This window comes from Populus alba, chromosome 1 (genome assembly GCF_005239225.2).
Source record: "Populus alba chromosome 1, ASM523922v2, whole genome shotgun sequence".
Classification (NCBI taxonomy): Eukaryota; Viridiplantae; Streptophyta; class Magnoliopsida; order Malpighiales; family Salicaceae; genus Populus; species Populus alba.
This window is the reverse complement of record NC_133284.1, coordinates 40313782-40333562: the sequence shown is the minus strand read 5'-3', so window position 1 is coordinate 40333562 and position 19781 is coordinate 40313782. Positions and strand designations below refer to the sequence as shown.

The 19781-nt window shown below is 35.5% G+C and overlaps 1 protein-coding gene across 1 annotated transcript; it reads left to right on the top strand.

The window, feature by feature from the left end:
• Positions 1-3968: 3968 nt before the first annotated feature.
• On the top strand, positions 3969-15377 carry LOC118056827 (DNA damage-binding protein 1a). Its single transcript, XM_035069194.2, has 19 exons — positions 3969-4193; positions 4319-4367; positions 4520-4579; positions 4666-4757; positions 5865-5916; positions 6105-6167; positions 6318-6367; positions 6842-6917; positions 7913-8122; positions 8238-8344; positions 8469-8577; positions 9105-9305; positions 9387-9602; positions 10281-10391; positions 11849-12124; positions 12512-12786; positions 13636-13984; positions 14124-14408; positions 14613-15377. Exons 1-19 carry the CDS (start codon positions 4090-4092, stop codon positions 15192-15194), a joined length of 3267 nt encoding a protein of 1088 aa, XP_034925085.1. The 5' UTR covers positions 3969-4089; the 3' UTR covers positions 15195-15377.
• The last annotated feature ends 4404 nt before the right edge of the window (positions 15378-19781 follow it).

Below are 19781 nucleotides of genomic sequence, written 5' to 3'. Positions count from 1 at the left end.
GAAATTAATTTTTCAATAATAATAAAATTATAACAACTCTTTTCATTTAAAAACTTTTTTAACGGCTACAACTTTTTAATTTCCTAGCATCTTTTTTATTTTTTTAAGTGTTGTAATAATTTTTTTAATTTTCTAATTTATTTTCTGCATAGCTGTTATATGTAGCAGCCTATAAATATAATGCATTTTTACAATAAAAAGGAACGGAAAGAAAAACATAGTATTATTTTTTTGTGTTAGCAAAGCTTGCTGATATTTCATTTTTATCTTGGTCGTCGTTTCTCAACCCTTGTTTTTAGAGGAAAGATTTGTTGGATCCTGAAGGTCCATGGAAGTCTAATACGAAGAATCCCGAGCAAATGCAAGATCGAGGAAGAGAGAACGAAAATACAATCACTTTTTAAGCAACAGTTGAACTTGCTGGGAGGGCTAGCAATTTAGGAGATGATTCAAAATACAATCACTTTTAAGCAACCCACATTTGGAAAGTTGGTTATGGTTATTTTTTAAATTATTTTTTATTTAAAAATATATTAAAATAATATTTTTTTATTTTTTAAAAATTATTTTTATCACAAACACATTAAAATAATATAAAAATATTAATTTAAAGCAAAAAAAATAAATAAAAAAATTTAAATATTTTTAAAATACAAAAAAATTAATAAAAAATGCTCGAGCTCGGCTAGCATTCTCCATGGAAAAAATCTTTTAACGAGAAATAACCATGCATAAAAGTCAGAAATCATTTTTAACACATGACAAGTTGCTTCTTTGCTGAAATAAAAATATTGATCAGAAATAATAATATCCAAGCTTATTACTATTCAAAATAATGATTACTTAATAAAATAAATTATGACTTTGATTAGAACACCCTCAATCCTATTTGCAAGAAAATTAAAATTAAAATACTGAAAGTAGGGGTGGGCAAAAAAAAAAAAAAACTGATTAAACCAAGAAAACCAGAAAAAAATAACCGAAAAAATCAAACGTGAAAAAACCCAATTAAAATTTTTTTTAAATCGATCGGTTTGGTTTTTTTAAACTTGAAATTGAAAAAATCAAATCAAAACCGAACAAAATCCAAACAAAAAAAACCGAGTCAAACTGGTTTGAATTGGTTTTTATCCTAAAAAAATGAACTGAAACCAGGTTAGTTTCAACTTATTTTGGTTTTTTTTTTAAATCAATTTAACAGATTACTTTTTTTTATAAAAAAATTGAATCAAAATAAAAATTAATCGTCCTTACTGAAAGTATAGTTGAACTTAGAAACGGTACAGTAATTATATTATATAAAAATTAAAAATTCAAAAAACACTCAAACATTTTTTTTTTCAAATACAAGAGAGTGGTTTATACCATGTAATAAATATATGAAAAAAACAATTCTAGCCCAGAGTATATGTTCATTTTTGGCCTCATCATTCGTTTTACTTGTAATAATATAATTGCCATCATTATCATTTATTAGGGAAGATCTTATATTCATCCGTCAACTATAAATAGGTTCTTGATCCTATCTCTCCGTACCTATTTTATTAATTTAGTCCTTTATCTATCTACATTTCATAAATTAGATCCTTACTAGATGATTGTCCCGTATTGCTCCAGGGTCGAGTGAAGAGTGAAATTTTTCTTGAACGTAAAAAAATTATTCAAATGTTGGTAATGTTTTTTTCCTAGCAAAAAAATGAAATCATACGAGGGTTTACCCGATATAATTCAATTGACTTTACAGATAAAAAACAACACATACAACTCGTAAAACAATATTTGACTAAACAAAATTTTAAGATGATATCTTTTTTTAATATTAAAATAACAACATATTAGATTAAAATATTAAAAAGCAGCAAGTGAGCATTTTTCGTTTGGTCCGGGTTTCACTTAAAAAAACTAACCAAACCAATTTATTTATTCATTTTTAAATCAAAATTGAAACCAAACCTAAACCGGTTCAAACCGATCAGTTTCTGTTCGGTTTGGTTCGGTTAATTGAAAGGAAAAACCGGAAAAAACCGATTTCATCTTGGCTAAGCATATCGAGCAGATTTTCTAAAATTAAAAATCAGGAAGCCAAAAAGAATAAGAGTCAAACGAAAATTTTAAAAAAATAATTATCACAACATCCATTACAGTAATCGCAACATAAGCATATGGCAAATCCACAACCTTGTAAATAAATATAGAAAATGAATACATAATAGATCTACAGAAAAAAAAAAAGTAAACAGGGACAAAAATTAAGAAATAAAGATTGAAGAGATGGGGGGCTCCGGAGCTGCTGTTTGGTTGTTAATCTATGAGTTTAGTCGACTATGCTTAAAGAAAAGACAAAAAGATTGAGAGATGAGTGATAATGAATTGTTCGTTCACCATATCTACTTTGGGGAGGAGGGGGGGGTTGTTCTTAAAGCCTTAAAGAAAGGTTGAGAGAGATGAGAGATGAAAATGTTGAGGGTGACTGTGAGAAAAATTGAGAGATGAAGATGGGGGCTGTGAGAACGATTGAGAGATGTGAGAAAAGTTGAGAGATGAGAGATGAAGATGGAGGGCTGTGAGAACGATTGAGAGATGTGAGAAAGGTTGAGAGATGAGAGATGAAGGGGGCTGTCCTGAGAGATGAAAGTTGAGAGACATGGGCGAGAAAGGTTGAGTGAAGATGGGGGTGAGGGCTGTGTTGAGAGACGAAGATTGTGAAACATGGGTGGCGGCTAGGGTTTAGGAAGAAAAAGGGGAAAGCTGAAAAGTAGGTATTATAGTACTATTAATTTTTTTATTTGAACCGGTTCGGTTTGATTTATTCAATTCAGCCTTTTAAAAACAAAAACCGAACCGAACTGGCTTGTTTTTAAATTTTTTTAGGTTTAATCTTTTTTTTTTTTTATGATTTGATTTTTTCAATTATTTTTTTTCCGATTTTTTTAATTTAATCAATTTTTTGGTTTTTTTCTTATTCCTATTAAAAAACTATAGTACTTTTCCATGTCCCACGCATTTTAGATAATTACTTAATATTTTCTCATGAACCTTGATCTTCACAAACGTCACATATGAGAGAACGCAATTTGTTCCCATTCAGCGCATGTAAAAACATGAATGTGGTCAAGGTACAAGAACTATAAATGAAAAGCAAAAACTGGACATTTTCGTATCTAATAATACTTGAGGAAACTAGACTGTTATCCATGCTTGTCTCGATTATTCGTTTGTATAATAATTGCTTGATTGAATTTTTACAATATTAAAAGAATTCATTATTATTTTTTTCTACTTATATAAAAAAAAGAATAGATAAACATCATGAATGGGAAAAATATATTGATGGGTGCTACTTATATAATTAGAGAGATAATATATATTATCTTATTGATTTATGTACGAAAGATATTTAATGAATTTATTTATTTTTATATTTTAAAAAATATTTTTGAAAATAATAAATTTTTTTAATTTTTTTTTTTAGTTTTTCAGAATTATTTTATATATTTTTAAAATATTTTAAAATAAAAAATATTTTTAAAAATAACAAATCAAGTTGCTTTACATACTTTAAAGGCTGTTTGGAAAATGCGTTTTAAAAGCACTTATGAAAAAATTTTATTTTTTTATATTTTAAATTAATATATTTTTGATATTTTTAAATAATTTTGATATGCTAATCTTAAAAATAATTTTTTAAAAAATAAAAAATTATTATTAATATATTTTTTTAAGTAAAAAATGCTTTGAAAAACAAAAAATTACAACCATGTTAGCTATACACCTTATTTATAACACTACAAAAGATGTCACTTGTCCACTTGTTAGAAGTGAGGGAATTCTCAACACTTTAATGGAGGATGGGATGGTGTTGTAGAAGGAATGCAGTAGTTCAAGGACTTAATTAGAAAGTTATGTATAGATGGGGGTCTGACTTGGAGTTTACTAACCAGCGAGTAAATTAGAAACGAGTGAAAAAGGCCAGAAACGGAGACGGAACAGCAAAACACTAGAGAGAGCAGGAGCCGCTAGGGCTCTTTCATTTCCTTCGAGCAAAACACAGACGCGCAGAGAAAGAGAGGGGGAGATCTGAAAGTGAAGATGAGTGTCTGGAACTATGTGGTGACTGCTCACAAGCCCACCAATGTGACGCACTCTTGTGTCGGCAATTTCACCAGTTCTCAAGAGCTCAATCTCATCATTGCGTAATAAATCCATCTCTTTTTTGTTGGATTCAATTGATTGTTTTATATATTTATCTACCGTCTTTGTTTTTCTTCTTCACTAGGGCTTGGTTTCCTTAATAACAATTTCATTTTACTTGCTCCAGGAAATGTACCCGTATCGAAATCAATCTGCTTACTCCTCAGGGATTACAGGTAACCAACCACATGTTTTCCTGTTGGATATGTCCCAAATCACAAGTTTTAGGAAGGATGGATGCTTTATGAGAAATTACAAGTTACTAAAACTATCTATCTAATAGGACATTAAAAAAGCATGAGAAATGACTCAAATTTTTTCCTTGCAGCCTATGTTAGATGTTCCAATATATGGACGAATTGCAACTCTCGAACTTTTCCGGCCTCATGTTAGTATCTCTATTTATTTCACCTTCCGGCTGTGTGCTTTTGATGTTCTTAAATCTCAACTCAATTCTTTAATGTTTTTTATCAGGGTGAAGCTCAGGACTTTTTATTTATTGCAACAGAAAGATACAAATTCTGTGTGCTTCAGTGGGATGCAGAGACGTCTGAGCTAATTACCAGGTTTAAGCTGAAAATGTCAAACGATATTCATCTCTTAGAGCTTTTTGTGACTAAAATCTTCGAAGTCCGACTGTTGAATACGTTACCTTCACCTTGTATCAAAGATGAACCGTGCATCTAGTGACTTATGAGCTGGTGTTATACTGGGAAATTCTAAACATGTTTAGTGAGAGTGTGGTTTGCTTTCTGTGATCTTGCCCACCAGATTTTCTTCTATATATTTTTTTTATTTTGACATTTTTCCAAAGCCTGAACCTTGAGTCTTATCAATGCCTCCTTACTTATTAGGTTGTCTAATTTGCTTTGCAGTTCCACTAGTATGAAACTTAGCTGGCACAATTACAGTGCAACTAATCAAGTATTAGTGGAAGATATTGGGTTCAATTTAGGGTTTCTTCACTCATAATTTTATTTTGTATGTTCTATGCCTGTTGACTTTGTTTATGAATTGGTTATAATTTCTGCTGTATCCGCTTCTCCCATATAACTTTCTTCTTTATGCTCCTATAAAATTTAGAAGAAATTCTCTTCAGGTTTAAGGATTTCTAGATGGAGAATAAATCAAAATAGAAAACTAACACACATGAATTAGATGAAATCCATATTAGCTTTAAGTATTTCAGATAATGGATAATCAATAAAGACTAAAACACATGAATGAACGGTGTTTGTTTGATTGAAAATAATTGCTTATAGCTATTTTTGTCTCTTTCCATGATGTGATACATGGGTCAAATCAGGAGCTGTGCTTTTATTCCTTCATCTTGGTCGGTTTGTTAAAATTTTCATCAGACATTTAAATGGATTGAATAATAATTATCAAAATAATGGGAAATAATATGGGAATTACAGTTTTCCTTATTTGAGACAGTTGGAGTCCATAAGCAACCTGTTTTAAGTTGTAACTTAGTTGCCAGTATTGGGAAAAGGAAAGATGGGAAGTTGTATATAGAGGAGTAACAAAGTTGGGTGGGTGATATTAACAGCCTCTAGTTTTCTTCTGTCTAGATATTAGATGCCTTGATGAATCTCTTAAATTTTTATAATATGTGGATGTCATTTTCTATAGTATTCTTGCATTGACTCTTTCTTTTCCTTCTCATATAGAGCAATGGGGGATGTATCAGACCGTATAGGTCGCCCAACAGACAATGGTCAGGTAATTATTACAGTTCTAGGTTCATATTGAGTCTCTCCATCATTTCTTTTAAGCTTTTTGTTCATGTTTTAAGAGAAGTTTTCCTTTATCTTCCTCAATCTGGACAAGTGTGCCTTAACTTCTTATTGGGGTTAGTAATGAACTTCTTCCTGACTAGTTCATATCTAATCTTTCCTTTCTTACTGCAGATTGGCATAATTGATCCTGATTGTAGATTAATTGGACTCCATTTGTATGATGGGTTGTTTAAGGTTCACGATCAAACTATATTCCAACTTGAATTTTCAACATGGCAGTGTGAATTTTACTGGTTGACATAAGAGCATCTTATTATCGACATTCTTCTCTGAATTGTGATGGAAAGAATGATGAATTGATAGTTTTACTGGTTGTTTTCTCAGGTCATTCCTTTTGATAATAAAGGACAACTCAAAGAGGCTTTTAACATAAGGTATGAATCTTCTATCCAATTACTCAACATCAGTTCTATGGATAAACCTGCCATGACCTATCTAAAGAATATATGAATCTGCTTATGAAGACCTTGGCTGTGAAGTTGATGTCCAGTGTATTGGATCTGGATTCCTATACTTCAATTGCACATACATGCAGCGCATATGTGTGTATGCCATAACCAGGCGTGATTTCTCTTAGGAAGCTGCTTTCTAGTAAATACATGGATATATATTAGTGAGACAATTTTAACAAAGGCTATCTGAATTGCTATAGAGAAATAGTAGAATGATGGAAGTTAATTTTGAGACATTGCTCTTTCTGGGAAAGGAGGGTCTCCTCATGCCCATGCCCTAGAATTCTATGATGTCTGCACATAGGTTTATGGTGAAGAGGGCGAATTTATCATTGAGTTTATTGTTTCTTCATTATATGCTTATACAATAATTTGTTTATCGTGTCTTCTTTATAGGCTTGAGGAACTTCAAGTTTTGGATATCAAATTTCTTCATGGTTGTTCAAAACCAACGATTGTTGTTCTTTACCAGGTCCGCTGTTTTCTTTTTGCATCCCCACTTTCAGGATGTAGTTCTTTAAAATGTATTTTTTTATGCACGAATCCTTTGAACATTTATATATATTTTATTAAATTGAAGTGATGATCAATCTAAAAAAAAAGTAACTTTCTCTTCTCATATCAAATGGACTTCATAAGTTTTCAAATTATTCAAGGAGGTGTCCTGCAGCATAAGCTCTGAAAATTGTCTTTCTAGTAAAAAATGTGTTACATTTTTACATGAAACTGGCTATGTTATTAATCAAAATAACTAAGGGTGAGTTGAGAAAGTCTTATGTGCTTGTGGATTCTGTGTATGTTTAATGAGTAAAGTAGGTTATATAAACCATGCATGTTAATGACTAAAGTAGGGCATATAAACCGTCAGCTGTCTTGCCTAAGTCCATTTTTTTTTTCTGAAATTAATAAAGAAACTGGGGCCCAAAAATTTCTCCATATCGACTATGTTCTAGCTAAGTTTCATTGGATTCTGCATTAGAAAATTAAAATCAGAAGCACGAGTGGTCTGAAGCATGCAGATATATTCCAAAGAAGCTACCATGTCCACCTTGCAATATAATTTGTCTGCAAGTTTCTGTTCTACATCCACTGCAATGGTCGGACAGTATCCACACATTTTCTCACCCTTAGTCACTACCTTGACTGATTTTTGGGGTTCTTGGGCACCTTAGATCTTAGAATGTAGCTTTTTTTTTGTGTGTTTCGTTTTGGTTCTTTTGGTGCTTGCATGCTCTTAGTTTGCTTTGGACTTTGCCTTCCTTTTCACCCTTCTTGAGTAATTTATTATTCATGTGGAAAATGCTTAACAAAAACTCTTATGTTGAAATGATCGCTTTGTTTGATAGTTGCAGCTTGACACTGGTTATCTAGAATATGCATGTCCTGCATGTGATTTTTTATCAACTATACGCATATTATGGGAAGAAAACTTTAGATGTCCATTTTATTCTGTTCTTATCAATGCAGGATAACAAGGATGCCCGTCATGTTAAAACATATGAGGTTGCTTTGAAAGATAAAGACTTTATTGAGGGTCCTTGGTCGCAGAACAATCTTGACAATGGTGCTGATTTGCTAATACCAGTGCCCCCACCTTTCTGTGGTGTTCTTATTATTGGAGAAGAAACAATTGTATATTGCAGTGCCAATGTTTTTAGAGCGATCCCAATCAGACCTGTAGGTCACTGGTGGATTGTTGTTGATATTATGCTTTCTCTTAGTAAATTTCCAGGATGCAAGTACTGACTTTTCTATGTGTTCCTGACCTTTTTTCCTTGATTTTCACTGCTAGTCTATCACGAAAGCATATGGAAGGGTTGATGCTGATGGTTCTAGGTATTTACTTGGTGATCATGCTGGGCTTCTTCACCTTCTAGTCATAACCCATGAGAAAGAAAAGTGAGTTTTCCTTGCTGCTGATGATGATCTGCATGCATTCATTTTTTTTTTCATTGGAAAAGCAAACTGATCACTTCTCACTATTATTAGAATTTTCTCAAGCTTGTGCACATTTGTGCTACAGGGTCACTGGCCTCAAAATTGAGCTGTTGGGAGAAACTTCTATTGCATCTACCATATCATATCTCGACAATGCTTTTGTCTTTATTGGTTCAAGCTACGGAGATTCACAGGTATGGTGAATATTAGAAAATTCCATTTTATTGTTGAATAATAAATTCTAAATTGAGATCTTTTTATTTATATAGTGTTGTCCTGATGTTAGTGAATCTGTACTGGGATTTTGCAATTTTGTAATGAATAGGGAGAAAATGTGTTTTACATGGTTTAAAAACATCTATTTAATTGATTGATGTTCTGGTGGATGCATTGCATGATACAAGTGACTAAACTGTATTTCATAGAGTTTGATTGCAGAAGAGGAGGACAAGAAGGGGTCTATCTAAGAATTCTTCCTTGTCTTCTTAGTAGTTGACATTTTTTTTTATAGATTTCATTTGTTGAAAATTCTAATTTTCTACATCTGAATGGTTTTCATTTCAATTTATTTTGGTAGTGTAAGGAAATACTTGGTCATGGACCTGCTCATTCTCTTGTAAGAAAAAGTAATATCGACATGCAGGGAAAAATTGACCTTGTCTATAATTTTAGTTCATGTGCATTATTAGTGCATTGACAATCTTGTTGCTCCCAAGTGCAGCTTGTAAAGTTAAATCTGCAACCCGATGCAAAAGGTTCATATGTAGAAGTTCTGGACAGGTATGTCAATTTGGGACCAATTGTTGACTTCTGTGTGGTGGACCTGGAGCGGCAAGGCCAAGGTCAGGTTGTCACTTGCTCTGGAGCCTATAAGGATGGGTCTCTTCGGATAGTTCGTAATGGAATAGGAATCAATGAACAGGTTTGCTTATTTTTTACTGGTTCCTTGTAAATTGATTGTGTGCTTTTTTATTTGTTTATTTATTTATAGAACTCATTGTAGGCATCCGTAGAGCTTCAAGGCATCAAAGGAATGTGGTCATTAAGATCTTTGACTGATGATCCATTTGACACCTTTCTGGTTGTAAGTTTTATTAGCGAGACAAGAATTTTGGCAATGAACATTGAGGATGAGTTGGAGGAAACTGAAATAGAGGGTTTCTGTTCACAAGTGCAGACATTGTTCTGCCATTGTGCTGTGTTCAACCAGCTTGTACAAGTAAGTTTACGTGTTTCCGGTGAAATAAAAAAGAAATTTCTTGTTTGTTCCATTGCATCTTGATTAACCAGATCAATTTGACTGATTAATTTAGTTCAACAAATCTCAGGTGTTTATTTTATATTTGTTATGGTTTGATGCGAGCAACATTTTTTCTTATGCTTCTATTATGTCCTCTTACTCCAAAAATGCTGTGCACCACAAGGCTGAACTTGTGCTTGTGCTATGGAATTTCTCTTACATTTTCTGTTAACAAGGCTTTTACCATCCTTTGCTAACCATTGGGTTTGGGATCAGTCACATGATCTTGCGTTGATATGCTGAAATCCATTCCTTTTCAAATGCGAATTCATGTGCACTGTCTATTGTCAGGTACATTTTAATTATTGAGAATTAACTTGTGGCAAGTGTTAATTTTTTAATGGAAACTAATTTACCTGCTCCCTCTCCTCCAGTTTACCAAAAGGAAATTTACTTTTGCATTCATCCTATCCTAGAAGCTCTCACAATGATTTTTTTTTTCAAGTTTTATTATCATTCCTCTCTTTGCCATTTTGAATTTACAATTTTGTGAAATTAGGTTATGTGATAAGGATTTCTCTGCATCCAATTTTTTCTGCTAGGAGATACTGTTTATCCACTATTATATGTCGTAATATGGGAGGATTGACCTGGCAGGTTACATCAAGCTCTGTAAGACTGGTCAGTTCTACAACTAGAGAGCTCAGACAGGAATGGAATGCTCCATCAGGTTATTCAATAAATGTCGCCACTGCTAATGCCACCCAGGTTTGTTTCATGCAATTCCCCATCTATTGGTGTTGACATTTGTGTTTCCCAGTTTTCGACAATAAATTTGCTGCAGGTTTTGCTGGAAATGAGTGTGAAACTGTTCTGTTTTGTTATCATATGCAATAATACTGAGCAATTCAGAATCTTGTTTCACCTTATTTCTTCTAAACAAACCCTATTTAACCCTAATCCCGAATGAACAAACCCTAGATCTCCACTTGGACATGGACATAAATCCAAAGTTTTCTTGTACGTGTGTTTGTGGGATAGACCCTATTAGCAATGATTCCAGCAGGATCCATGCTGTCAGTAGCAGAAATAGAGGGAAAGAACAGAGAAGGAAAGAGGAGAGAGAAACAGAGGGAGGGTGGTCCTTAATGGGACATAAATCCAATGTTTTCTTGTATGTGTGTTTGTGGGATAGACCATATTAGCAATAATTCCAGCAGTATCCATGCTGTCAGTAGCATAAATAGAGGGAAAGAACAGAGAAGGGAAGGGGAGGGAGAAAGGGAGGGAGGGAGAGTGTGGGAATCAATTACATTCATCGCATAACAAATCTGGCTCTGATACTCCTCTCATACAGCAACAGAATTCTGCTTAACAAAAGCAGTCGTGGACATGTGTCCTTACAATACTCTTCTATGATAATAAAAGACAACTACATGAAAGACGAGTCATAACTAAACAAGGCACATGCATAATTGGAACGATGATGTTACAACTGGGTATAAAATTCCCAATTCTAATTTGAATTCCTAGCCTCAACCTTATAACTGTCATTTCCCAATTCCTCCTTTCACAGTCTTCTCCCACCTTAGTCTTTTATCATTTTCCTACATCAGAATTTCTCTAGAGCAGGGCTGGATTGGCTATTGCTTGGCATTGGGGCAAATATTTGTTTGCATCATCTTGAAGGCATCAGGTCTATGACTATACCTGTAACAAATGTAGGTCAAGTGCCAGTTTGTCAAGCTTGTGAGAACTGCATTCATAATTTGCTCAGTTTTTAATTCTAAAAAGCAGTTGATGTTTTCCCCGGGGAGAAAAGAAGTAATATTACTCATTTCTACTCCAGCACATCATCTTGAAGGCACCAGGTCTTTACCTGTGGCACATTTGTAGATCACATGCCAATCTGCCATAAACTTGTGAGAACTGTTTTCATAATATGGAGCCTTTTATACAGTTGATATTTATCCTTGGTCACGGGGGAAGCTATATTGCTTGATTCTTCTTCTGTGCATGTTAGTGATTCTGCCAACATGTTACTTCTATGCTTAGGATTTGACTTTGGCAGTTGTTGGCATTTAATTGTATGGCTGTTTGATCTATGCTTAACTTCGATGAGTTTGCAATGAACAATGGTTGCTGGTAGCGTAGGTTTTTGCATGTGCTAGGTTGTCTGTATAGAATGAGAAATTATTTCAATTATTGCACCACTTATTTGACAGGTTTTATTGGCAACTGGTGCTGGCCACCTCGTCTATCTGGAAATCGGTGATGGGACACTGACACAGGCAAAACATGCACAGTTAGAGTGTGAGATATCATGCCTGGACATTAACCCCATTGGAGAGAATCCCAACTATAGTCAACTAGCTGCGGTTGGAATGTGGACAGACATAAGTGTCAGGATATTTTCATTGCCTGATCTAAATCTCATAACAAAGGAGCCATTGGGAGGAGAGATAATACCCCGTTCTGTTCTTCTATGTTCCTTTGAAGGGGTATGCTTATCACTTTCAGTCTTAAGTGGTTTTTCTTCTTCTTCTGGATCTGCTCGAGTTTCTTTGCAGCTTCAACTCCATGTCATATTTCTTGATTCAAAACCAAAGATAAATTTGACTTGCAAAAAATATTTCTCAGAAAGTTTAGTTTTAACAAACAAGCCAAGGAATTTTTATCATACTATTGCATTCATTTGAACATCCAGGAAGATGTTTTGTTGGATTCTAACCCCTGCTTTGGTGGGACCATAATCTGATAATGAACTTTTTATTATGAATAGTGAATATGGAAATCTCACCAATATGTTTTTGGGTGCTCACATTTGTTTGGTTTTTTCTCCCATGGAGAGGTAATTTTGAGTGCTAATAATTTATCTCTTTCTTCAGATATCGTATTTATTATGTGCCCTTGGAGACGGACACCTCTTGAACTTCCTACTGAACTTGAGTACTGGCGAGTTGAAAGATAGGAAAAAGGTGTCTTTGGGGACCCAACCTATAACACTCCGTACTTTCTCATCGAAGAATACCACACATGTATTTGCTGCATCAGATAGGCCAACTGTCATTTACAGCAGCAACAAGAAACTACTTTACAGCAATGTAAACTTGAAAGAAGTCAGTCATATGTGTCCTTTTAACTCTGCTGCATTTCCAGACAGGTAATCTTATGTGTCCCTAATTTTTATGTTGGCTTGCACCACGACACTGTAGCAGGTACTAGGGAAACACCTTCGATTTTATTGAATGCAATTTGATTTTGTTGGTTTGATCAAACACATTTCGAACGGAAACACTTTTGTGATGTGATTTTCCTACTCTACTTTTTACTGCAAAATATTGAAACCAGCAGCAAAGTTTGCATATTCTATGTACATGTAATCTATTTTTTTTACTGATTATAGGTAGCTATGGTGCAATTATCTTTGATTGGAGATTCTTTGTTTCTTTCCTATAGATTTTCTTGTTAGGAAACTATATTCACCATTCCACTTCTTTGAGCAAATAGCGTCTCTATTATAATGCTATTCAATCACTTGTCTTCTAGAACTTATGAAGGTCATGATTGCCATTGCTATTTAAATTTCTCTCTTGCATCTTAATTTTGTTTTTTAAAAGCCAAACAATCTCTGAAGAACTATGAAGTCATTGATTCTGAACTAGTTATATATGGGCTATCTATCATTTGACTCTGCCTAATTGAGGCTCTTGTCTTTTGTTGCTGTACCATGATTCATACTGATAGGACTTAGCTTCTCTGTTTCCTGAACAGAGTGGGGTGATAATTTTATGAGGCCTGGTTTTGGCATGGCATGAAAAGGAATATTGTAGATAGGTAGGATGGGATTGTTTGAAATGAGAACATGGAAAAATAGTATTAGAAACCGGCTTCTGTATGAACTGTCCTATGGTTTATCACTAATGTACTGCAGTTTTTTCCTAAAGGGAAAGAAAAATACTTTCTAAAAGATAAATTCACATTTCATTGACTTGTGGTATATTGTCAACAGCCTTGCTATTGCAAAAGAAGGGGAACTCAGCATTGGCACCATCGATGATATCCAAAAGCTTCACATCCGCTCTATTCCATTGGGTGAACATGCACGGCGTATATGTCACCAGGAGCAGTCTCGGACTTTCTCCATTTGTAGTATGAAAAACCAATCCAATGCAGAAGAATCTGAAATGCATTTTATTCGATTGTTAGATGATCAAACCTTTGAGTTCATATCAACATACCCACTTGACACATTTGAGTATGGCTGCTCCATACTTAGCTGCTCCTTTTCTGATGATAGCAACGTGTACTATTGTGTTGGAACTGCATATGTTTTGCCAGAAGAAAACGAGCCAACCAAGGTAAAGGTCACCCTGGTTGTTATGGTTTTTCTTTGTTCAGAAATACAAAGTTAAAACAAAACCAATTGAAAAATTGAGCAGTGAGCACTTGCTATATCTCATATTCCACCCATATGTCTTCCTTTCATGAACAATGTAGGGCCGAATACTGGTTTTCATAGTGGAAGATGGGAAGTTGCAGCTTATTGCTGAGAAGGAAACAAAGGGGGCAGTATACTCTTTGAATGCTTTCAATGGCAAACTGCTGGCTGCTATTAATCAAAAGATCCAGTTATACAAGTGGATGCTCCGAGATGATGGAACACGTGAGCTGCAGTCTGAGTGTGGGCATCATGGGCACATACTTGCCCTCTATGTACAAACTCGTGGAGATTTCATTGTTGTTGGTGATCTGATGAAGTCAATCTCCTTGCTAATCTATAAGGTGAGTATTTCATGTATCATGAAACAAATACTTGCTCGATAATTCAGTTTGTGTTTGTTTTCATCATTCCATCATCAACTTGTTCCAATTATTTGCTGCTCGACTGCATATCTTTGACATGTATTAGATCAAAATTGAAGAGCCCCTAGCATTTATGTTGTTTCTGATGATGCCTAGCTGACACGACTGCTAACTTGTTTTCAGCATGAGGAAGGTGCTATTGAGGAGCGAGCCCGTGATTATAATGCAAATTGGATGTCGGCAGTTGAGATTCTTGATGATGACATTTACCTTGGTGCTGAAAATAACTTTAACCTATTCACAGTTCGGAAAAATAGTGAAGGTGCCACTGATGAGGAACGAGGCCGTCTTGAGGTGGTCGGTGAGTATCACCTTGGAGAATTTGTAAATCGATTCCGACATGGTTCCCTTGTCATGCGCTTGCCAGATTCCGATGTTGGCCAGATCCCAACTGTCATTTTTGGGACTGTTAATGGTGTAATCGGGGTCATTGCTTCACTTCCTCATGAGCAATACCTCTTTTTGGAGAAGCTGCAATCAAACTTAAGAAAGGTGATAAAGGGTGTTGGAGGATTGAGCCATGAGCAATGGAGATCATTCAACAATGAGAAGAAAACTGTAGATGCCAAGAATTTCTTGGATGGAGATCTTATCGAGTCATTCCTTGATCTCAGCCGTAGTCGGATGGATGAGATATCCAAGGCAATGGAGATCTCCGTGGAGGAGCTTTGCAAGAGAGTGGAAGAGCTGACAAGGCTGCATTGATTCAGTCTCGATCATGTCTACTCGTTTGTTCTATTTTTTGTTTTTTTGGGTTGCGTTGTTGCACATGGACGAATCATGTCTTGTCGGTTTGGAGGGATATCCAAGGACGAACCGTTTCTTGTAAGGAATCCAGAGGTGTATGTACAACATTTTTTTAAAAATCATGTTCATATGTTATTTAGAGACCTGCATGTGGAGTTAGCCTATACAGCTGCCGATGGTTTCTTTCTTTCTAAGTGGCACTTGTATAATTACTATGAGCTGAGAATCTAGATCTGGTCTTTAGGATCAGGTCAGGATTGAGAGTCCATCAACCTTTTGCTGCAGTACAGATAGGAGAATCTTGCCCTAGGAAGCAGACCTACTCAAACCGTAAGATCCTTCAAAGTTGAAAGGTTCTCGTACAAGCTCCAAGTAATGTGGTGAAGGAGCAATTAGTTTGTGAAAAAGAATATAACAGACGTAAGGAAGAAGGGAACATAAGGATGAATAATAGGAGAGAAAACAGGGGTGCAGAAGGGATGATAGAATAACTTGTCATGATTTTTATTGATAATCTTATTCTGTTACAACTGTACTTGTATATGGGCAGGAATAGAAAACAAGAGCAAGGTCTCGTGCCTTCTAGATTACAATATATAAAAACGGTACGTATTAAATAAAGTAAAGCTCAAGTAAGTAAAATGGTGCATATCCTAGTAACGACAGCTTCTCTTTTAAATGAGTTTTTCTTGTTGAACTTTTCATATATACCTTACTTGCAACAATTCTCCTCCCTTAATAACCTCCTTGTCCTCAAGGTTGAAAGTTGGGAACTGAGATTTATTTCATCTTATTGACCTTTTTTGATTATCCTGCGATCTATGATTGCTTGTGGCTGTAATAATGGTTCTCGGGGTCCATCAGGTAAGCTTTTATGCACCACCCTATTTCCCATGTTCTTCTTTAATAGAGAGATACGAAAAACTAGATGGATGTTTGATGATGATGGGAGGTCTAGCTTGTAGGCTACTTCCCCAATCCTCTTGATTATTATGTATGGACCGTAGTATTTAGCTGCTAACTTGTGGTGATGCTGCAGCATTGATTTTTTGTTTGTATAGCTGTAGCTTTAAGTAAACTGAATCACCTACTTGTAGGACCTTGTCGCTTCTCTTCTTGTTAGCCAACTGCCTCATTCGGAAATGAGCCGTGGGAACCCCCGTAATTGTTTGATGTCCTGAGGAAATGACCACTTCTTAATCGCTTGTAGTTTCTCGGGTTTAGTAGCCACTCCAGCCTTAGAGATGACATGACCCAAATATTCCACCATGTCATCACCAAAGACGCATTTGCTCTGCTTTGCTACTAGTTGGTGTGTCCTGAGTATTGTAAAAACTACATGCAGATGCTCTATGTGTGCTGTGTATGACTTGCTGTAAATTAGAATATCATCAAAAAATACTAGAATAAACCTCCTCAATTGAGCTCTAAACACTTCATTCATCAAGCTTTGAAAGGTAGTAGGGGCGTTAGTAAGACCGAAGGGCATCACTAAAAACTCGTAGTGTCCGTTGTGTGTCCTGAAGGCTGTTTTATGGATGTCCTTGGAGCTCATCTAAATTTGGTGGTAGCCTGAGCGTAAATGAACACTGCTACACCTGTTAACTCTTCCAGTAGTTCTTCAATTAAAGGAATGAGAAATTTATTTTTGATTGTCAACTTGTTGAGGGCCTTATAGTTGACACACAACCTCCATGTAAGGTCTTTTTTCTTCACGAGCACTACAGGGGATGCAAAAGGACCGTGGCTAGGTTGGACTGTTCCAGCACTAACCATTTCTGAGATCATTCCTTCTACCATATCTTTATGAAGACTATAATACCTGTACAGTCGTAGATTAACAGGTGGGGCTCCCTCTTTCAATGGAATGGTGTGATCGTTGGGTCTGTTAGGGGGTAACCCTGTCAATGGAGTGAATATGTTTTGGTAAAGATTGAGTAGATTTTGTAGGACTTCTTTTTCTTCTTTGTTGACATTCTGCCCCATCAACAATGCCTTTGCCCCCTCTGTTTCATGAACCAGTGATAAACTACAGAGGCTAACACCTGCTATTCCACTATTGCTGTCCAGTAATCCACTCATTTTTCCATATTGGACTGATTGTAACTTCACCGGCTCATTTCCCTTTAAGGTCACTCTCTGTTCTTGCCAACAGAAACTCATCCACATACTCTTATAGTTGCACACAATGTCTCCAAGGGTAGCCTACCATTAAACGCCTAAGACCATATCACAGGCATCTAGTTCCATCATAAAGACATCGGTCACAAAATAATTACCCTACATCTTCCACCTGAATTTTTTGTATATGGACGAGCATAACATTTTCCCCCATTGGCCATCTTAATTGTTACTGGATTAATAGGGGTTTGTTTACACTGTAATTTATTGGCAACCTCAACATTCATGAAGTTGTGCGTGCTTCCAGAATCTATCAAAATAAAAATAGGTAGTTTATGCAACCTTCCTGTCACCTTAAGAGTGTAACAACCTGGAACCCCTTCTAAAGCATTCATGGAAATGTGTGGTTCCGTGCCTTCTAATTCCTCCATCTCCCTCACAAACTCTACTGCACTATCCTCGTTCTCCTCCTCATCTTCCACTAAACAAATGGAGTAAAGCCTTTTTGTTCTACATTTGTGCCCCGAAGTGAACCTGTCATCACACCAAAAACACAAACCTTTTGCCCTTTGTTCTTCCATTTCAGTACTCCTGAGAGTTCGGGTTGGTCTTCTTGTAGGCTGAGTATTAACTTGTGTTTGAGGGGTGGGTAGAAACCCTGGTAATTTAAAGGGTGGTGTATCATCGGAATTATAAGTTTTATAGAAGGGTGGTTATTGAGCTATCTTGTTGTTGCTGTTAACTGGTAGAGTGGCATGTTTGATTGACTTTTTCTGTAGTTTATTGTATAGGTTAGTATTCTCTTGCAGGCGGGACAGGTTATAGGCTTGTTTAAGGGATTTTGGTTCAAACATCTTACCAAATTTTTTATTTCTGTTTCCCGTCCACCTAAAAAGAAGATCAAGGCATACCTTTCATCAATTTCTACACGATTCCATAGAATGTCAAAGTCCTTGATGTAAACTTCCAACTCGCCCTCTTGTTTCAAATCTTTGAGTTCTTCTAGAGGGTCTTTATGGCCTCCAAACCTCTCACAAATGGCTTCAACATATTCATTCCAAGTGACTACTTTGTCACTGTTGCTGTGCATGAAGTTTGGATGCCAATACAACGCCATGTCATCCAAATAATAAGAGGCTAGTTTGAGTTTTTCAGCATTAAGTACTTCTTCTATCTCAAAATATTAGTTGCATTTATACAACCACTTATGGACGTCTTCCTCTTTGAAAGAAGGAAAATCATGCTTAGGCTTATGAAACTTGTAGTGTCCCCCATACTGCTAGTCGCTCCTGCCTAACATTCCTTCTTGACTGTTGCGTAAGTGCTCCTAGTTAGAGCTTGTCTTCCCTGTAGGAAACTGCAGCTTCTGCAATAGTGTATTCTGTTGAAGGGAAATACCTGAAATGAGCTCCTCCAACGTTAAAAGTCTGGTGTCGCTGGACAGCTGTTGTAGCCCTTGTTGTTCAAACAACCTTGCCACTTTGTCATTCCATTGAGCTTGTTCCAAGTTAGCTGTTGCTATCACCCCTTCCAACTTTTTTATATCTTGGGACCTTGTGTCATACGCCATTGTTAAGGTTTGAAGATATAGGCTTTGATACCACTTGGTGAAGGAAGAATTAGTTTGTGAAAAAGAATATAATAACTTGTCTTGATTTTTATTGATAATCCTATTCTGTTACAACTGCCCTTGTATATAGTCAGGAATAGAAAACGAGAGCAGGGTCTCGTGCCTTTTAGATTTTAATATATAAAAACGGTGCATATTAAGTAAAGTAAAGCTCAAGTAAGTAAAATGGTGCGTATCCTGGTAACGGTAACTTCTCTTTTAAATGAGTTTCCCCTTTTGAACTTCTCATATATACCTTACCTGTAACATAATGCGTAACTGGGAAGTTTGGTTGATATCAGAATTTGTGAAGGAGACATCAATTTGATTCTTGTCTGGTTGTTCGAAGCCTCCCAGGTGAGATTCAAAACCCAAGAAAACAAGTTGCAGGAAGAGACTTTGTGCATCCGAAGTTTCTTGTATTTCCTTCTCTAACAGTGAGATAGATCCTTTGATTGAGATTCTGCTTCGTACACCGCAAATGTCTAATGGGAGAGAATTTGAGGTACACAATCACTTTCTAATGCCATTGCATATCAAAAACACAATTAAGGTATAAATAACTCAAGAATTGACCTCATCAGATTCAATATAAACTTGTTTTTCTAGCACTTCAATGTTTTCGCAGATTTTCTAGTTCAATTATCAAAACAGCTACCCGAGAAATATGGTTTTCTTCTTCTTCTTCTTCTTTAATTAAGAGTAAATATAAAAACGAGAAGTTATCTAGTTGTTTGACATAAAGACTTTGTTGACCTAGAACCAGTTCTAATCGGTCTTGTTAACAACTATAATAGTTAGTGTTGATTTAAGAT